Raw genomic sequence first — 18724 nt, 5'->3', positions numbered from 1 at the left:
AACATTTTCCAAGGATTCGAACAAATATCTTATTAGAAGTTGGATGCAAGCAAACCATTGAACTTGAAAAGAATCCACGCAAAAGGTATGTAACAAAATAATAATATATTTCATGACAAAATTTTCACCTCGCCCAATAAAAAATTGAGATATAATGACAAGGCGCACTATGTTTTAATTTTTTTATAAATCAAAACCAATTATTTTATTTTATAACTTGCTTCTACATACCAAAGTTAATATTATATTTATTCCAACTCATATTTTCCAGAATAAAAAACTATAGATAAATAATTTTGCATCTATAAAAATTTGTAATTTAAATATATAATATTTGACATAAAATTATTTTATTTTAGAAATCGCTTCTAGCCTCAAAACCTATAGATAATTTACTAAATGACACTTCTCATAAACCATATGTTTAATATATATGAACATACACTAAAGTAACATACACTAAAAAAACCTATATATATGAACTATGCCTAAAGTAACACACACTAAAATCAACCATTTGTAGCCTCCTCAATGGATCAAGCTACCATCATTAAATTTCCTAGTCTTTTTACTAAAATCGTCTTCATAACCTCCTTTCTTTTGTTCCTCTGGGTGCTATTCAAGCTACTTAAAAAATGGAGTTATAAAAAATCCGTTGTTAATTTACCACCAGGACCATGGACACTGCCTCTCATAGGAAACATACATCAGATTATCAGCAGCTCACTGCCTCAACACTCATTCAAAATATTGGCAGAGAAATATGGACCCTTGATGCACCTAAAACTTGGTGAGGTACCATATATAATAGTTAGTTCACCCGAAATGGCGAAAGAAATTATGAAAACACATGACCTCAACTTCTGTCATAGACCAACCCTTCTTTTGCCCGCAATACTTACTTATAATGGTACAGATATTGTGTTTTCTCCGTATGGAGAACACTGGAGGCAACTGCGAAAAATATGTGTTATAGAGCTATTAAGTGAAAAACGTGTCCAATCATTTAGGTCCATAAGAGAAGATGAGTGTTCAATATTAATTAAATCGATATCTGAAAGTGAAGCATCTGTTGTTAATCTCAATAAGAAGGTATACTCAATGACAAGTGCAATAACGTCACGAGCAGCTTATGGTAAAAAGTGCAGACACGAGGAAGTCTTCAAATTGAAAATGGATGAAGCAATAGGCCTGATGGGAGGATTTTGCATTGCAGACTTTTATCCTTCTATTAAAATACTTGAAAGGGTGAGTCGGGGAAAAACCAAAATGGAAAAACTTCAGAGAGAGCTTGATGACATACTACAAGAAATCATCAATGATCACAAAACAAGTCAAGGTGAAGCAAGCAAGGATGAAGATCTAGTTGATATTCTTCTCAAGATTCAACAGGAAAATGATCAATCACAACATACCCTTACCGATGACAGTATTAAATCTGTCATCCAGGTTAGTTTACAATCATATATTTTCAATACTTGTTAAATGTCTGCTTTATAAGTAGGAAGAGTTCTTGGTGTTAATTATTGTATATCCCTTTGCAGGACTTGTTCGCTGGTGGTACGGAAACACCTTCAGGGATTGTGGTATGGGTTATGTCTGAGATGGTAAAGAATCCAAAGGTAATGCAAGAAGTACAATCAGAGCTAAGAAGAGTATTTGATAATAAGGGGTATGTAGATGAGTCCGACCTGAACAAATGTATATACTTGAAATCTGTCATCAAAGAAACATTGAGGTTGCATCCTTCTCTACCATTGCTGATTCCAAGAGAAAGTAGGGAGAGATGCCAAATCAATGGGTATGATATCCCAGCTAAGACAAGGGTCTTGGTCAATGTTTGGGCAATTGGAAGAGATCCAAGGTATTGGGTTGAAGCCGAGAGTTTTAAACCGGAGAGGTTTCTTGATAGTAAAGTTGATTTCAAAGGTACAAACTTTGAATACATACCATTTGGTGCTGGAAGGAGGATATGTCCAGGCATTGCATTTGGCTTACCTAATGCTGAGTTGCCTCTTGCTAATTTACTTTACCACTTTGACTGGAAGCTTCCTAATGGAATGAAGAATGAAGAATTAGATATGACAGAGAAATTTGGGCTTACAGCTGGAAGAAAAAATGATCTATGCTTGATTCCTTTTACTCGTCGTCTTTGATATGTATTCCATAAGAAAACCAGATCACACAATATTTGAGTTTTATTATACTACTTTTCACACTCAGAAATTGGACTATTTCTCACATGAATGAGTATAATGTTGTTAATACAATGCTACTACGCCGCTTCGGCGGAAGTAGTGTTCCACACCGTTCTTATCCACATGTTTGTGAAGGCAAAAATTAGATTTTCCCTTTTATCTTTTTAATATCTAGTTGTGTTTTTATCAATTTTATGCAAGGTTGATTTATGCTTTAGAATGTAAATGATTTTTATTGTATCATATATATTAGAAACCTTTTTTGGTTTTAATCTTTGCAAGTCTGTGTGTGTTTTAGTCTTACTTTATAGTAGCCTGTATTTGTTTTGCTACATTCATGAAATCTGGCCCTTTTTGAGAAAAAGGTTGTACTTGCACAACGTGATATAGCATTCCTACAATGGGATTATGTAATTGTGGAACAAAATAATTCACTTTTGGAAAGAGATAATGTAATAGCAACTCTTCATTTTGATAAAGCTCTTTGGTCGATTGCAGTATGTGGTCTGCCCTCCAAGATATCAATGGAAAGTAAATATATTTTATCCTACAAGAAAACTCCAAAATCTACTATAAAGGTTAAGAAAGAGAGTGAAGATATAAACAACAGTGTTTGCCAAAGACAAAGCACTTGAATGGAAGAGTAGACAGAAAATTATAAATATAAATGATAATCTTAACAAGCAGTTAGTGATCTCAAAGGCTAATTCAACTACTAGAAAGCATACAATGTTTCAAAACCATGCAGGCACCAATGTTCTCTTGTACCGGCGCTCTTAGAAAGTGCTATAAACGGGGTAATGGAGGTTTGCAATCTTTTTGTTGTACAAACCTTTTTATCGGTGTATTCACTTCTAGCACTTCTCAACAAAAGACATGCTCGAATAGGCGGTAGGAAAATGAGTGTGGAACCATATTTTGCAATTTAGTGGTCAAGAAAGATCTCTTGAAGATGAATATGTTTTTTATGATGATAACTAGTCTTTGATGATAACAACTAAAGTGCAAGCATAACAAATGGTTAAAGATGCAAGCACACAAAGCTAGGATTTAATGATCACTACAAAGATCCTCTAATGATGGCACTCAGCTAGAATAAATCAAAAACCTCATTTTCAATAAGAATTCAAACAAGTGTCTGTATAACTGATTTATCCGACAAATATTGAAGCTTCTAAGTAAGAAAGAGATGAAGTGTGAAAACTCGCCAATTTATGTTTAAGTAAACAGTATGATGTAAAAGCATAAGGTCTTTTTTGTAAAGTTATACGACAATTCAAACATACATTAAAACAAGTTTGATGACATATTTTTCCTAAGAAAATATTTCTAATAGTGTTTTAAAGCCATGTCAGTTGAATTTGAGAGTTGTCAGAAAAGTTCTAGACATTTTTTTTACACTGGCCAATCAACTGGAAGTTATACGCAATTGATTGAGTTAATGCAAAAAATTTCCGTAAACGTTTAGGTAACAACTATATATATAATGTTCTTTACTTTTAAAATCTTATAAACGATTAATTTTATAGGTGAACGAATCGATTGAAGCATAATGCAAATCGAATGGCTCCTTGGTTTTGGCCACAATTCTTTTCTTTTTTGTGTCAATCTCTAACTGATAAATAAAAGTCATTCCCTCATTTTTCAAGCTCTCATATCTCAATCCTTGCTCTCTCTCTAAAAATATTTCTTACTTTCTCTCACTTAGATATTTAGCTGTAGTGCTTACGAGAAAGGTGTTTTGTAAGTGAGGTATCTTTGTATTTTTGGAAGGTAGTATTGTAAATTCACCAAGAAACATTTATACATTGGATGAATAATGTATCCAATTAGGGATTGTTTATTTGGGTTCGAAGGTAAGCCCTTTAAAAGCTTTGGTTTGGAGATTTAGGTACTAATTTGTCCGTTTGGTTCCAAGGCTCATCTTGTTCAAAAGCTTTCATCGGTTCGAGATCAGTGCGATATAAAATCTTACATTGGTTTATGGTTATCCTGGTAAGAACCCCGCTTTGGTTTGTAAGCTCAGTCCATTTAAAATATTTCTAAGGTTGGAGACAATCCTAATATAACAACTCATAGATTTTTCACATGGACCAAAATATGTCATTTTTTTCACAGGGACTTAAAATAAAATTTGAGAAATTTATAAGGATAAAAAAATATTTAACCCTTTTCTTAATTCCTAAACTATCATTTCTAGAGCCTAAAAAAACACATTTTCATTCACAAATGACATTAAGAATCACTCACAAAAATAAGTCAAAACTTCACACAAATTTCGAGAATATCTTACCCCGCCTCATGGGTCTCTTATGCCCCATGCGAGTTGCCTAAAATGCCACATGCTTCCCTAGATGCACCTCCGAAAACACTTTCTTTTGTTTAAATTTTGTTTTGTTCTGTGATGCACATACAAAAGCTTTCGTAGATAGCATTTTATGTTATATTTGCGCCAGACTCTTCTCATCCCCCATTCTTCACATTTCTCATTTCAAAACTCTCAAACTCTCTTAAACTCAAAAATCAAACTTACACCGAAGTTATTTTTTCTCTCAAGTTTGGCCATTAACGTCAACATCAACGATCAACACATTTCGACAAGTTCAAAACCTAATATAATCGATAATTTTTCGAGTTATTTTAGAGTATTTCTTGTAATAGAGTTTGAATCGATTTTTAGGTGTAGAAATCATTAGTTACTTTTCTTAGGGGTTATGAGACAACCAAGTTTGTAATATTGATGTAATGCAAAGATGTAAATGAGATGGGATATTAGAGGTAAAAAGTAGAGTATGACACATTTCTTTTACTAACCACGAGAATGCTATATTGTTTTCATTGCGCCTTCCACGCTCAATTCAACACGTGCCTTTTTTTTATAAATATAAAGAGAATTCATGAAGATAATACACACACAATAATTTTGGGGCCTCTTGCAGAAATCATTTATTATATTAACGATAATTTTTTATTTATCCTGCAACGTGCCACGTCGTGTGGATTCATGCTCCAGTTATGAGTTATGAAGTACAGACACCTCTACGTGTCGGCGTGTCTCTGTGCGCGGCACTTGTATGACACTTGCTAGACACTTTTTCGCTGTCTGAAACTTTTTTAATCTATGTTCAACTCATCTATGATACTCATACAACACGTGTCGGATACTTCATACACATGTTTCAAAAAAGAAATTGCTTTAACACACCTCATACATTTTCTTAAATAATTCTCACATAAATCTAAAAGTATAAAACATGTATTGAAGCAATGTTATCAATGAAGGATTGAAGACATTAAATTTTATTGGAATATTTTAGTTTTTTATATAAAAGATGGATAAAATAGCTCAAATAGTATTATATGTGTAGCGGTGTCGGTGTCGGAGTGTACGTGTTGTGTCGTGTCGTGGTGTTCATGTCGAAATCTATGCTTTATATGTTATGAGTGCGTCGGATTTAAAAATTTGCCAAGGAATCTTTTGTTAAAACAACTAATTTGCCCATCCTAGATAATCACATTAAGTTTAGGACCTCCGGCATTGATAGGCTGCAAGCTTACGACTCTATCGGTTTTTAAATTTAATCGAGGAGTTAAATGAGATTGAGCTTATTATATATAATGTGGATTGCTTATTTCACTAAACCCTCACTGAACATATAACTTCTCAAAATCAGTTAAAAAAATAATCATATGAACTCTTGTATTATATATGAAGAGAAACTTACACTAATCAATGATTTTCTAGCACCCTCACTACTATAAAAAGATCTTTCATAACACATTTATTACAACGGCCTTCATGTTAGCCGTGATAATATATCGTTTAGGCGCGCCTGGATTTTTTAATTATTTATTAAAATACATTTAATTACGGTCTTGTAACCCAGCCGTTGTGGTATATTGAAGTTTACTTGTTTCGATTCTCAGCACCAAATTTTTTTCTTCTTTCTTTACAAAAAAGGGTAGTAAGTATAATATTATAAATATATTAAAATAAAAGTATTTATCTCCCCGATATATATTTGAAACCGTTGTAAATAGGTCTTACTTATTATCACTGTTTTTGTAATACCTCACTGCTAAGTCACAAGAAAAAAACTTCTTGTGACTTAACAATGTTTTGTTCTTTAATTTTTTATGCAGATTGACAGAAGATAAATTTGATTTTAATATATCATATGCAGATTATTTATTTCACTTACACTTCACTAAAATGCATTCATTTAAATTGATTTAGAAATTTATAATTTGAAAATTAAGTTATATATTTAAAAACCAACTTAGACCAGTCAATATTTTTCGAATTGCATCCATCTCATAATTCATCTCTTGCCTTTTACCATATAGAGTATGGTTCAATGACATGAATTCTTCATTGCATCGATTCATTCTCTTATACTCCCTCCGTTCCTTAATAAATGTTACTTTTTAGAAATTTTTTTCGTTGTAAGTGTCATTTTTAGGGTTCCAAGTAGTAATGATGGTAGTTTTGTCAAAATTACCCCTAATCATTTATTATAGAAAGAGAACAAAGTAAAATGAATTACTAAAAAATTAAGGGTTATTGTAGGCAAAAAAGTAATCAATGTTTAAAAAGTAAGAACAATTATTAGTTGTCTTTGTATGTGTAAAAAATTAAGAAATGACACTTTTAAAAGAACATATGGAATAATTTATTTTGAATAGAATCAATTTATGGGCTAAGTCTACCTCATTATCGTCACTTATTATCTTGATTGTTATGATGATAAGTCATTGTCACAATCATCATGTTAGTGATGATGACGAGACCGACTTAGCCAATAAATTGATGTTATTCAAAATAAACTATAAGAGATGGAATCGATGCTACGAAGGACTTAGTCCATTGAATCATATTCTATATGTTAAAGATCGAGATATGAGATTTAACATGCATGCAATTTAAAAAATAGTGATTTTTTGAAGTTGTTTTTCAAGAAAAGTTTAATTTTTTAGATTATTTTTTTCTTCATCAATTTGAATGGTTGTATTTGTTTAGTGAGGTGTATGAAAAAACAAGCAATCTACATATTATATAATAAATCCATGGTACTTTCCACAATATTTATCTATCATAACAGTAGTGAAATGTTAACTGTATTTCAAATAAATCACTACTGCTGGGTTTCAAACTCATTACCTTTATATATGAAGTTGTTGAAATTCGAAGCGTGTACAATATATTAGTTTACTCCTCAATTCTTAAGAAAATTCGACGAAATATTGTTAAGAAAAAAAAACATAACGTCCCCAAGATAGATATATTAACTTTACGATATGTGAGTTGAAATAGTTGCTATAAAACATATATATTTTTTTTTAATAGTGAGAAATAAATTTATTTTCTAGAGTGATTTTTTTTTTTTCGCTTTCACGCTGTCATTGTATTAATACCCATTTGATCTTAATCACGATTTTAAAAAATAAAATTAATGTTTTATTTATGATTAAAAAAATGTAACTTAAATTCTGTTCAGAAATTCATATATATGCTTGCGTGATTTCAATGATTACGTAACTGCAGCAAATCGCTGTTCGAAAATGAGAGTGAAGGCATACAATTAATATAGTTAGTCTATTATTGACAGTGACAATCCATTTGGTGATCTTTCTTTTCAAGTAGGGTCTTTATCAACATGGAATCGTCCGTACCTGAAAAAAAACTTACAAACTGGACACTTTCTAAGACACCATCATTATGTCCCTCTAGCATTTCAATTTCTAACTAGTACAATTTTGTTTTGGTAGATAGGAGTAGGACCATATAGCACCGGTTTCCATTATTAAGCAGTAATTGATAGGAAACATGTGTGATTTATAATTGGTATCTTCATTCTCTAGTATTGTATATAAACCATCATCTAGGCATTCTTCTCCCGTTCCTCTATAGTCATGGAGCTTCACAACAACTTTTCTAACTTCACCTTATTGGTTTCCTTTCTCTTCCTCTTTGTACTACTCAAAATACTTACAAGATGGAATACTTCTAAAAACTCTAACGCCAATTTACCACCAGGACCATGGACACTGCCCTTCATAGGGAACATTCATCAGATTATCAGCAGCAAACAGCCTCACCACTGTTTCAAAAAATTGGCAGATAAATGTGGACCTTTGATGCATCTCAAACTTGGTCAAGTACCATACATAATAGTTAGTTCACCAGAAATGGCCAAGGAGATTATGAAGACACAAGACCTCATATTCTGTGATAGGCCAAACCTTATGCTGTTCACAATATTTAGTTACAATGCTACTGATATTATATTCTCTATATATGGAGAGCACTGGAGGCAACTACGAAAAATATGTGTTTTAGAGCTATTAAGTGTAAAGCGTGTCCAATCATTTAGGTCCATAAGAGAAGAAGAGGTGGATGATCTTGTTAAATCAATAGCTGCAAGTGAAGGATCAATTGTTAATCTTTCTCATAAGATTTCCGACATGACGCATGGGATAGTGGCGAGGGCAGCTTTTGGTAAAAGGAATAAACACGAACAAGTATTCAAATCAGCACTTGATGAAATAGTAAGTTTGATGGGGGGATTTTGTATTGCTGATCTGTATCCATCTGTTAAATTGCTTCAAAGGATGAGCACGGCAAAGAAAAAATTCGAAAAAGCTCATAGAGAGATTGACATGATAATGCAAGATATCGTCGATGATCACAAAAACATTCATAGGAGAGTAAGCAAGGATGAAGATATAGTTGATGCTCTTCTCAAGATTCAACAGGAAAATGAACATACACAACATCGCGTGACTGACGTAGATTTAAAATCAATCATCCTGGTAAGTTTTCGATTAACCGTTCATTCCACAATTTAATGACTAAATTATAAATTTGTGTATGTTACTGTTAATCCATTTGCAGGACATGTTCGCTGCTGGTACTGAAACATCCTCAAGTTTTACGGCATGGTGTATGTCTGAGATAGTAAAGAACCCAAAGGTAATGGAAGAAGCACAAGCTGAGGTAAGAAAAGTGTTTGATAAAAAAGGGTATGTAGATGAGACAGAGATACATGAGCTGATGTACTTAAAGTCTGTCATCAAAGAAACACTAAGGCTGCATCCTGTTTTACCAATGTTACTTCCAAGAGAATGTAGGGAGAGATGCCAAATCAATGGGTATGATATCCCAGCTAAGACAAGGGTGATGATCAATGCTTGGGCAATTGGAAGAGATCCAAGGTATTGGGTTGAAGCTGAGAGTTTTAAACCTGAGAGGTTTCTTGATAGTAAACTTGATTTCAAAGGTACAGACTTTGAATTTATACCATTTGGTGCTGGAAGGAGGATATGTCCAGGACTTGCATTTGGCTTGCCAAGTGTTGAGCTATCTCTTGCTCAATTACTTTACAACTTCAATTGGAAACTTCCCAATGGCATGAAGAATGAAGAACTGGATATGACCGAGGCAATTGGGATTACAGCAAGAAGAAAACATGACCTATGCTTGGTTCCTATTATTCGCCATCTTTGATATGTATTGTTTAAGAAAACAGTTCAATAAGTAATTTATTTTCCATAAGTGAACTTGATGTTTGTGATAAAGTTTGATAACCATTGAAGTATGGTTCCACAATGTTGTATGAGACATTAATCCGAAAAAAATGTTGTCCTGGATTATCTGTTGCCCCTAAGAATTCAGATTAGACACAACGGTGACAGTAACACATAGCAATGGTTGAATATGGTTATGCATGTCATTGTTGTTTGGACAGTTGACACCAACATGTTGTTAGCTTTAGGGTATTGATTCGGAATAAGGAATATGAGGAAGTCTCCAAATGCTAAAGACGTGCCAAAGGCCATAATGTTTTCGTTTTAATTTCTTTTTTACTAGCATGTTTCCCGAATAGGTTTGCTTGTGTCTTTTTGTTGGCTTTGCTTGTGTGATATTATCTAAAATGAGTTTAGATAGAGATGATTGTATGTGATATTAAACCGAGCTCTGAATTTTACTCAAGGATTTATGATATGAAATTTGATTAGAAAACTTGTTTGGTTTGATAAAACTGTGTCACTTTGCACCTATCATACGCACATTCAAACTGCGGTAATCAATTTGCCGTTTTCACGGAACCAAACCTCACACACTATACATAGAGATGAAATGAAGATGGAGACAAAAATTATGTGACTATTGTTTCTCCATCTTCATTTTGCTCTAATACGTGCGGTGTATGAGATTTTGGCAAATGTAAAATTCTTGTTAAGTATCTTCAACTTGACTGCAATATTGGTGCATATATTCAACTCATACATGAGTAATTGTAGCGGATTTGCTTGGTATGTAACTAGATAGCCACTTAGGCTTGGTATGATATAGTCCAAACATGCGTTATACCCAATTCAAATTCTAAGAACTTACTTGAATATAGATGGCAAAAATGCGAATTTTGAGAAACCACTACCTCATGTGATACTTCTTTTATTCTAATGAAATGGTTTTTGGATCCAATTTAATTGGCATTCACCATGTCCTAACCAATTTCACTAGATCTGTCTATTCTGATTGTGATCATTTTAAAGGACTTTGAAGTAAACAGATTTCCAAGATTTAGATATGTTAAATATATATGTTTAGGGCCTTTAACATGTCCTACTTAAATATGTTTTTCATCCTTATAAATCTTTCAAATTTAATTTTTAGTCGGTATTTAAAAAAATAATATATTTTAGTTTCTATGAAAATTTTATTTACTAAACTTTAAAATTTTTTAAATGATAAAAATTAAATATGAATTTTTTAAATTTAAAAAGATAATGATAAAAATAATAAAAATTTCGACTTAAAAATTAAATTTTAATTTTTTTAAAGAATTCTTTAAAAAGTTATGAACATGTATGTAATTATCCTAACATTGGACTACAATACAAACGATGCTTGAAATGCCATCTGTTCAAAACATTTATAATATTGTTATGTGCACCTTCATATTCATTTTTATTCCAGAGACCAAACAACATCATCGCTTATACATTAACATACCTTAACCCTAGTAAAATATACTAACATCATAGGTGAATAAAAAATTAAGAATAATACTATGATTTTTATCTAATTGAGTATATTACTATACGTTTGTAAACTTTGGACAAAACATTAATATTATTATGTTACACAATTATTTTATTTTTCATTTTAAATTGTTGACTTTTTTTATGGGAATAAAGGTAATGGAATGATTGCCTTTTCTCATTCATCTGGATAATATAAATATACATCAATATGCAACGTTAGGTCAAACGTCTAATTATTATACATTATGACAATTATGACTTAATATTCTATTTTGTCGAATTATGATATATTATGACAAATTACGACTTAATATTTTATTTTATCTCACTCCGCAGTCGAAGTGGGAAGTTTACAAACACTTAAATTAGGAAGCCTTTTAATGAAGATGTCTGCAATCTGATGTCTACAGGGAACATGAAGAACGCATACCTGACAACGAGCTATACCTTTTCTCGAACAAAATTAATTTCCATTTTAATATGCTTGGTACGCTAATGGTGTACAGGATTACCAGATTGATAGGTGGCACTGACATTGTCACAATACACTAAGGTGACATGAGGAATGAGAAAATAGAGCTCAAATAGAAGATTGCAAATCCAACACAATTCAGAGACAACATTGGCAACGCTTCTATATTCGACTTCACTAGTAAAACGAGAGAAAGCAAGCTGACTTTTGGAAGACCCATAGATAAGGTTGCCACTGAGAAAAATATAATACTCGAATATGGAGCACTTGGTGTCAAGACATCCACCCCAATCAGCATCAGTGTAGGAGATAAGCTTTGTAATGAGGGATGATGATAAATGTAATCCAAAGTGTATGATACCTTGAACATAACACAAAATGAACTTGAGAGCAAACATGTATTGCGTGCTAGGTGCATGCATGTGAAGACAAACTTGCTGAACCGCATAAGATATTTCCGGTCTAGTGAACGTGAAGTACTGTATGGCCCCTGTAAGACTTTGATATAAAGAGGGATCCTTATAGGGTGTGTCATAGGAGGTGCTGTGTTTTTGCTTGGTATTGACAAGGGTGGCTAACAGTTTGCAAGATGTCATGCCATCATGTTCCATGAACTTTGAAGCGTAGGTTCTCTGACTTAGAAAGATGCCACTAGGGTGAGAAGAGACAACAATACCCATAAAGTACCTTGGGGCGACAGGTCCTTCATCACAAACATAAATTCAAATATTACATAATTGATTTGCAAAGAGCGCGGGTAGAGGTAATAAGGATGGTGTCATCCACATAAAGAAGAATGTACGCCATATTAGAATTGTTACGATATATCAAGAAAGATTGGTTGATCTGATGTGTTATTTCGGAAACCTATGGTGGCTACATAGTCAGCAAAGCATTGACACCATACTCTAGATGCTTGTTGTTGAGTTTATTATAATGTATGTAGATGGCTTGTTTCACTAACCCTTCATTGAACATAATGCATTCATTTAAAGTGATTTAGAAAATAATAATTTGAAAATTAAGTTATATTTGAAAATCAACTTAGATCAATCATTATTTTTCGAATTTAATTCATCTATCGCTCTTTAACACGTAGAACTTGGTTCCATGCCCCAAATTCTTCAAAGCAACAATTTTTTTAATTAATATTGTTGTAACTCGGTGAAATGACTTTTATTTTTAAGCAAACAATGTTGCGGTAAGCATGAGTCGCCACCGACTTTTATTTTGTCCAACATCTTGGAAGGGTAAAAAGAACAAAAAAGACCATTTCTTAAGAAAACGGGTTCGGGGGGTAGATTATGAAAAGGAAAGGTGTAAGCACCATTTTTATCCGTAGTTGTCTACGGGCGCTTAATTTACTTAGCTCAATGTTTGTTTTGTTTGATTTAAGTTGAAAAGGGACTTAAGGACTTTAGCGTAAATGCGTAACCTTAGTCTTTGAAAGAGTATTGAAAAGATGTTTTTTAATCGAGCTAAGCATATTAAGAGCACTGCCCTAAATTGATCTTTTTCTATGCTTTTTATTCTTTTAAGAAAGGGATAAGGCTATACTTACCATTTAGGGTAGGTAGTCCTATTGATTGGACGTGTTCGGGACAATCGAAGGGTCATCGGATGGTCATAGAAGGCAACATGTAAAGACATCTTAGCATTCGAAGGGACGATCATTGTTTTATCGCAGGCAACTCAAAGGGACTATATATGATGACATTAATCGGAGGCAACCTCGCTTAGACGTTCCTACGTTCGAGGGACTTGACCATTATTCAAAGGCAACAGAAGAGGGGAAACCCTAGAGGTGAGTGTGTGCAGCAATCACGTGTGTTAGATTCGAGTATTTAATCTTGAGTTAGTGATCTAACGATTGATTATTAGTCTTGCCATACACACCTAATTAAACATACATCTAACGGTCGAAATATAAGCAGGAAATTAAAGTGCGGAAATTTAAAATGCAGAAATAAAACCTAATTACTATTACATAAAAGCTTGTGCGACCTATACACCTTCTGGAATTGTAAAATAAAGGCAATAAGAATACAAGCGATATTCATAGAGCTTGAGGTGAGAAGAGAGAATCGTAGAAAAAATTAGAGTTTGATGTCTTGTTGAGTGAAAGATTAATTTTAAATAAAACTATTTCTAAATTAACCTAAATTAATTATATAGAATGTCTAATTAATTAAATCCTAAAAATTAGTTATGTACAAGTTAATTAGTAATTAAATCTTAAGTCTAAACTTAATCTAATTAAATTTTTTTAGTTAAAACCCTAACTCTAATTATTAAATAAAATAAACCAAGGCTAATTAAACTAAATTCTAACTATTTTTAAGTATATACTCCCTCCGTCCCAAATTATAAGAGAAAATCACTTTTTAGATTCATTGAATAATTAATGTATCTGGTCTATGTATAGTCCAGATACATTAATTATTCAATGAATCTAAAAAGTGATTTAATAAAAAAACCTGCCCAGGAATCGATCTCTGGTTTCCTTGGTTGTCCCTTTACTCTCTTGGCTAACTAAGCTGCAAACAATTTGTTGTCATTGAATCTGGACCATACAATAATATGGTGATCACACGTTTCATTTTGGATTTCAAACGAAGTCAACAGTGGGGCCTCTGGTTCTATGGGTGAACGAATGAGAAATAGAGAGAGTGTGGCATCTTTGACTGGCCAATCGTAGCGTCACACGCCTGGTCAAAATTTCAGAGCCACTGTTCATCATCCTCGTCCTCATCTCCTGCGGGTTTAGTTAAAGATTCAGCTGCGGGTTTTCCTGCGGAAAAACCTTTGAATAATTCTGCATTTTTGAAACCTGCACCATCAACGTTAAACAAACAAACTACAAGCCCAGATCACCTAATTAAGACATCCTGAATCTAATGGTAGTATTATTTTAGGCTAAAACAACCTCCAACATGCAATATGAACAAGAATAAGAAACACGCCCTAGCCATGGTGTTTCGTGTTTCCGGCGTCATGGCTTTGTGATGAGTATTCGAGCCTTCTCTAAATGCTACTAGGGACTCAAAAAAACCATTAGCTGGAATCAATTTATGGGCTAAGTCTACCTCATTATCGTCACTTATTATCTTGATTGTTATGATGGTAAGTCATTGTCACAATCACCATGTTAGGGACGATGATGAGACCGACTTAGCCAATAAATTGATGTTATTCAAAATAAACTATAAGAGATGGAATCGATGCTATGAAGGACTTAGTCCATTGAATCATATTCTATATGTTAAAGATCAAGATATGAGATTTAACATGCATGCAATTTAAAAAATAGTGATTTTTTAAAGTTGTTTTTCAAGAAAAGTTTAATTTTTCAGATTATTTTTTTCTTCATCAATTTGAATGGTTGTATTTGTTAAGTGAGATGTATGAAAAAACAAACAATCTACATATTATAATAAATCCATGGTACTTTCCACAATATTTATCTATCATAACAGTAGTGAAATGTTAACTGTATTTCAAATAAATCACTACTGTTGGGTTTCAAGCTCATTACCTTAATATATATCTGAAGTTGTTGAAATTCGTAGTGTGTACAATATATTAGTTTACTCCTCAATTCTTAAGAAAAATCGACGAAATATTGTTATGAAAATAAATACACAACGTCCCCAAGATAGATATATTAATTTTACGATATATGGGGTGAAATAGTTGCTATAAAACATATATTTTTTTTCTAATAGTGAGAAATAAATAGATTTTCTACAGTGATTTTTTTTCGCTTTCACGCTGTTATTTTAATAATAACCATTTGATCTTAATCACGATTTTAAAATATAAAGATAATGTTTTATTTATGATTAAAAAAATGTAACTTTAAATTTTGTTCAGAAATTCATATATATGCTTGCGTGATTTCAATGATTACGTAACTGCAGCAAATCGCTGTTCGAAAATGAGAGTGAAGGCATACAATTAATATACTCCTTCCGTCATTTGGAATAATTTAATGTTCCAAAATGAATGATCCATTTCAATTTTCAATAAAAAATTTTCAATTCTACCCTCTAATTAATTAAACTTTCACAATTTTCAATACATGATTAGGGTTACTATAGTAAAAGTATTATTCTCTCTTACTTTTCTACACTTTTTTTAATATGTGGAAAATGGTGGACTGGGTCACTCATTGTGGGACGGAGGGAGTAATTAGTCTATTATTAAGACAGTGACAATCCATTTGGTGATCTTTCTTTTCAAGTAGGGTCTTTATCAACAATGGAATCGTCCGTACCTGAAAAAAAACGAGTAAGGATCCACTCCATTTCTTATCCTCCATTTCTTTTTCATTACTATAGTTTTGTGTGCATAAAATTAAATAAATAATAAATATGTGTCACATTTCTTAGAAATACGTATAATATACACAAAAAACTATGGCAATGGAAAAGAAATGGAGTGGATCCTTACTCGAAAAAAAGTACTAACGGGACACTTTCTAAGACACCATAATTATGTCCGTCTAGCATTTCAATTTCAACTAGTACAATTTTGTTTTGGTCGATAGGAGTAGGACCATATAGCACCGGTTTCCATTATTAAAGAGTAATTGATAGGAAACATACATCAAATGATTATTGATTAGGAGTAGGATTAAAAGCTTAAATGATTATTATTGATTATTATTATTGTTATATTGAAAGAAAATGAGTGATTAAATGGCTTTCTTTTTTAAAATATTTTTATGAGACATAGGAATATTATTTATTGCATTCTGATTTATAGTTGGTATCTTCATTCTCTAGTATTGTATATAAACCTTCATCTAGGCATTCTTCTCCCGTTCCTCTATCGTCATGGAGCTTCACAACAACTTTTATAACTTCACCTTATTGGTTTCCTTTCTCTCCCTCTTTGTACTATTCAAAATAGTTACAAGATGGAATACTTCTAAAAACTCTAACGCCAATTTACCACCAGGACCATGGACACTGCCCTTCATAGGGAACATACATCAAATTATCAGCAGCTCACAGCCTCACCACTGCTTCAAAAATTTGGCAGATAAATATGGACCTTTGATGCACCTCAAACTTGGTGAAGTACCTTACATAATAGTTAGTTCACCAGAAATGGCCAAAGAGATTATGAAAACACATGATCTCAACTTTTGTGATAGGCCAAACCTTATGTTGTCAACAATATTTAGTTACAATGCTACTGATATTATATTCTCTATATATGGAGAGCACTGGAGGCAACTACGAAAAATATGTGTTATAGAGCTATTGAGTGTAAAGCGTGTCCAGTCATTTAGGTCCATAAGAGAAGAAGAGGTGGATGATCTTGTTAAATCAATAGCTACAAGTGAAGGATCAATTGTTAATCTTTCTCATAAGATTTCCGACATGACACATGGGATATTGACGAGGGCAGCTTTTGGTAAAAGGAATAAACACGAACAAGTATTCAAATCAGCACTTGATGAATTAGTAAGTTTGATGGGGGGATTTTGTGTGGCTGATTTGTATCCATCTGTTAAATTGCTTCAAAGGATGAGTACGGCGAAGAAAAAATTCGAAAAAGTTCATAGAGAGATTGACATGATAATGCAAGATATCGTCGACGATCACAAAAACATTCACAGGAGAGTAAGCAAAGATGAAGATATAGTTGATGCTCTTCTCAAGATTCAACAGGAAAATGAGCACACACAACATCGCGTGACTGACGTAAATATGAAATCAATCATCCTGGTAAGTTTTTCGATTGAAGGTTCATTACACAATTTAGTGACTAAATTATAAATTTGCATATGTTACTATTAATCCATTTGCAGGACATGTTCGCTGCTGGTACTGAAACATCCTCAGATGTTACGGAGTGGTGTATGTCTGAGATAGTAAAGAATCCAAAGGTAATGGAAGAAGCACAAGCTGAAGTAAGAAGAGTGTTTGATAAAAAAGGGTATGTAGATGAGACAGAGTTGCATCAACTGATATACTTAAAGTCTGTCATCAAAGAAACATTAAGGCTGCATCCTGTTATACCAATGTTACTTCCAAGGGAAAGTAGGGAGAGATGCAAAATAAATGGGTATGATATCCCAGCCAAGACAAGGGTGATGATCAATGCTTGGGCTATTGGAAGAGATCCAAGGTATTGGGTTGAAGCTGAGAGTTTTAAACCCGAGAGGTTTCTTGATAGTAATCATGATTTCATAAGTACAAACTTTGAATACATACCATTTGGTGCTGGAAGGAGGATATGTCCAGGACTTGCATTTGGCTTGCCCAGTGTTGAGCTATCTCTTGCTCAATTACTTTACAACTTTAATTGGAAACTTCCCAATGGTATGAAGAACGAAGAACTAGATATGACCGAGGCAATTGGGATTACTGCAAGAAGAAAACATGACCTATGCTTGATTCCTATTATTCGTCGTCTTTGATATGTATTGCTTAAGCAAACAGTTCAATAAGTATTTTATTTTCCACAAGGGAATTTGATGTTTGTAATAAAGTTTGTAAACTATTGAAGTATGGTTCCAAAATGTTGTATGAGACATTAATCCGAAAAAAATGTTTTCCGGGATTATCTGTTGCCCCTAAGAATTCAGATTAGACACAACGGTGACACTAACACATAGCAATGGTTGAATATGGTTATGCATGTCATTGTTGTTTAGACAGTTGACACCAACATGTTGTTAGCTTTAGGGTATTGATTTAGAATAAGGAATATGAGGAAGTCTCCAATGCTAAAGACTTGCCAAAGTAGGGGTGTGCATGGATCAATAACCAAACCAAATTGAACCATATATATGGTTTGGTTTGGATCTTAAAACTATTTTACTAAAACCGGTTTATTTTTTAAAAACCGGTTTACATATGGTTTGGTTTGGTTTTAAACCGGTTTTTCACAAAAACCAGTTTTAACCAAAAAACCGGTTTTAAACCGGTTCTCTTAAAACCAGTTTTATTTTATTTTTTAAAAAAACCAGTTTTTAAACCAGTTTTAT

The 18724-nt window shown here is 32.8% G+C and overlaps 4 protein-coding genes across 4 annotated transcripts; 3 read left to right on the top strand and 1 right to left on the bottom strand.

The window, feature by feature from the left end:
* The first annotated feature begins 520 nt into the window (after window positions 1-520).
* On the top strand, window positions 521-2431 carry LOC131617789 (cytochrome P450 71D10-like). The gene is made up of 2 exons (XM_058889042.1): window positions 521-1449; window positions 1545-2431. The coding sequence occupies exons 1-2, from the start codon at window positions 532-534 to the stop codon at window positions 2154-2156; spliced, it is 1530 nt and encodes a 509-aa protein (XP_058745025.1). The 5' UTR covers window positions 521-531; the 3' UTR covers window positions 2157-2431.
* A 5512-nt stretch (window positions 2432-7943) lies between these two features.
* LOC131615743 (cytochrome P450 71D10-like) lies at window positions 7944-10187 on the top strand. Its single transcript, XM_058886898.1, has 2 exons — window positions 7944-9011; window positions 9094-10187. The coding sequence occupies exons 1-2, from the start codon at window positions 8112-8114 to the stop codon at window positions 9703-9705; spliced, it is 1512 nt and encodes a 503-aa protein (XP_058742881.1). The 5' UTR covers window positions 7944-8111; the 3' UTR covers window positions 9706-10187.
* Window positions 10188-11741: 1554 nt separating this feature from the next.
* LOC131619655 (uncharacterized mitochondrial protein AtMg00810-like) lies at window positions 11742-12401 on the bottom strand. Its single transcript, XM_058890730.1, has one exon. The coding sequence runs from the start codon at window positions 12399-12401 to the stop codon at window positions 11742-11744; it is 660 nt and encodes a 219-aa protein (XP_058746713.1).
* Window positions 12402-16515: 4114 nt separating this feature from the next.
* On the top strand, window positions 16516-18434 carry LOC131615744 (cytochrome P450 71D10-like). The gene is made up of 2 exons (XM_058886899.1): window positions 16516-17459; window positions 17543-18434. Exons 1-2 carry the CDS (start codon window positions 16560-16562, stop codon window positions 18152-18154), a joined length of 1512 nt encoding a protein of 503 aa, XP_058742882.1. The 5' UTR covers window positions 16516-16559; the 3' UTR covers window positions 18155-18434.
* Window positions 18435-18724: the final 290 nt, after the last annotated feature.

The sequence above is a fragment of the Vicia villosa genome, linkage group LG7 (genome assembly GCF_029867415.1).
Source record: "Vicia villosa cultivar HV-30 ecotype Madison, WI linkage group LG7, Vvil1.0, whole genome shotgun sequence".
Classification (NCBI taxonomy): domain Eukaryota; kingdom Viridiplantae; phylum Streptophyta; class Magnoliopsida; order Fabales; family Fabaceae; genus Vicia; species Vicia villosa.
This window is presented reverse-complemented; position numbering and strand designations above follow the sequence as displayed.

Coding starts and splice junctions, on each gene's coding strand:
- LOC131617789 (XM_058889042.1), top strand. CDS start 532: ATGGATCAAGCTACCATCATTAAATTTCCTAGTCTTTTTACTAAAATC. Junction 1,450..1,544: donor GTATTAAATCTGTCATCCAG/GTTAGTTTACAA, acceptor ATCCCTTTGCAG/GACTTGTTCGCTGGTGGTAC.
- LOC131615743 (XM_058886898.1), top strand. CDS start 8,112: ATGGAGCTTCACAACAACTTTTCTAACTTCACCTTATTGGTTTCCTTT. Junction 9,012..9,093: donor ATTTAAAATCAATCATCCTG/GTAAGTTTTCGA, acceptor ATCCATTTGCAG/GACATGTTCGCTGCTGGTAC.
- LOC131619655 (XM_058890730.1), bottom strand. CDS start 12,401: ATGGGTATTGTTGTCTCTTCTCACCCTAGTGGCATCTTTCTAAGTCAG.
- LOC131615744 (XM_058886899.1), top strand. CDS start 16,560: ATGGAGCTTCACAACAACTTTTATAACTTCACCTTATTGGTTTCCTTT. Junction 17,460..17,542: donor ATATGAAATCAATCATCCTG/GTAAGTTTTTCG, acceptor ATCCATTTGCAG/GACATGTTCGCTGCTGGTAC.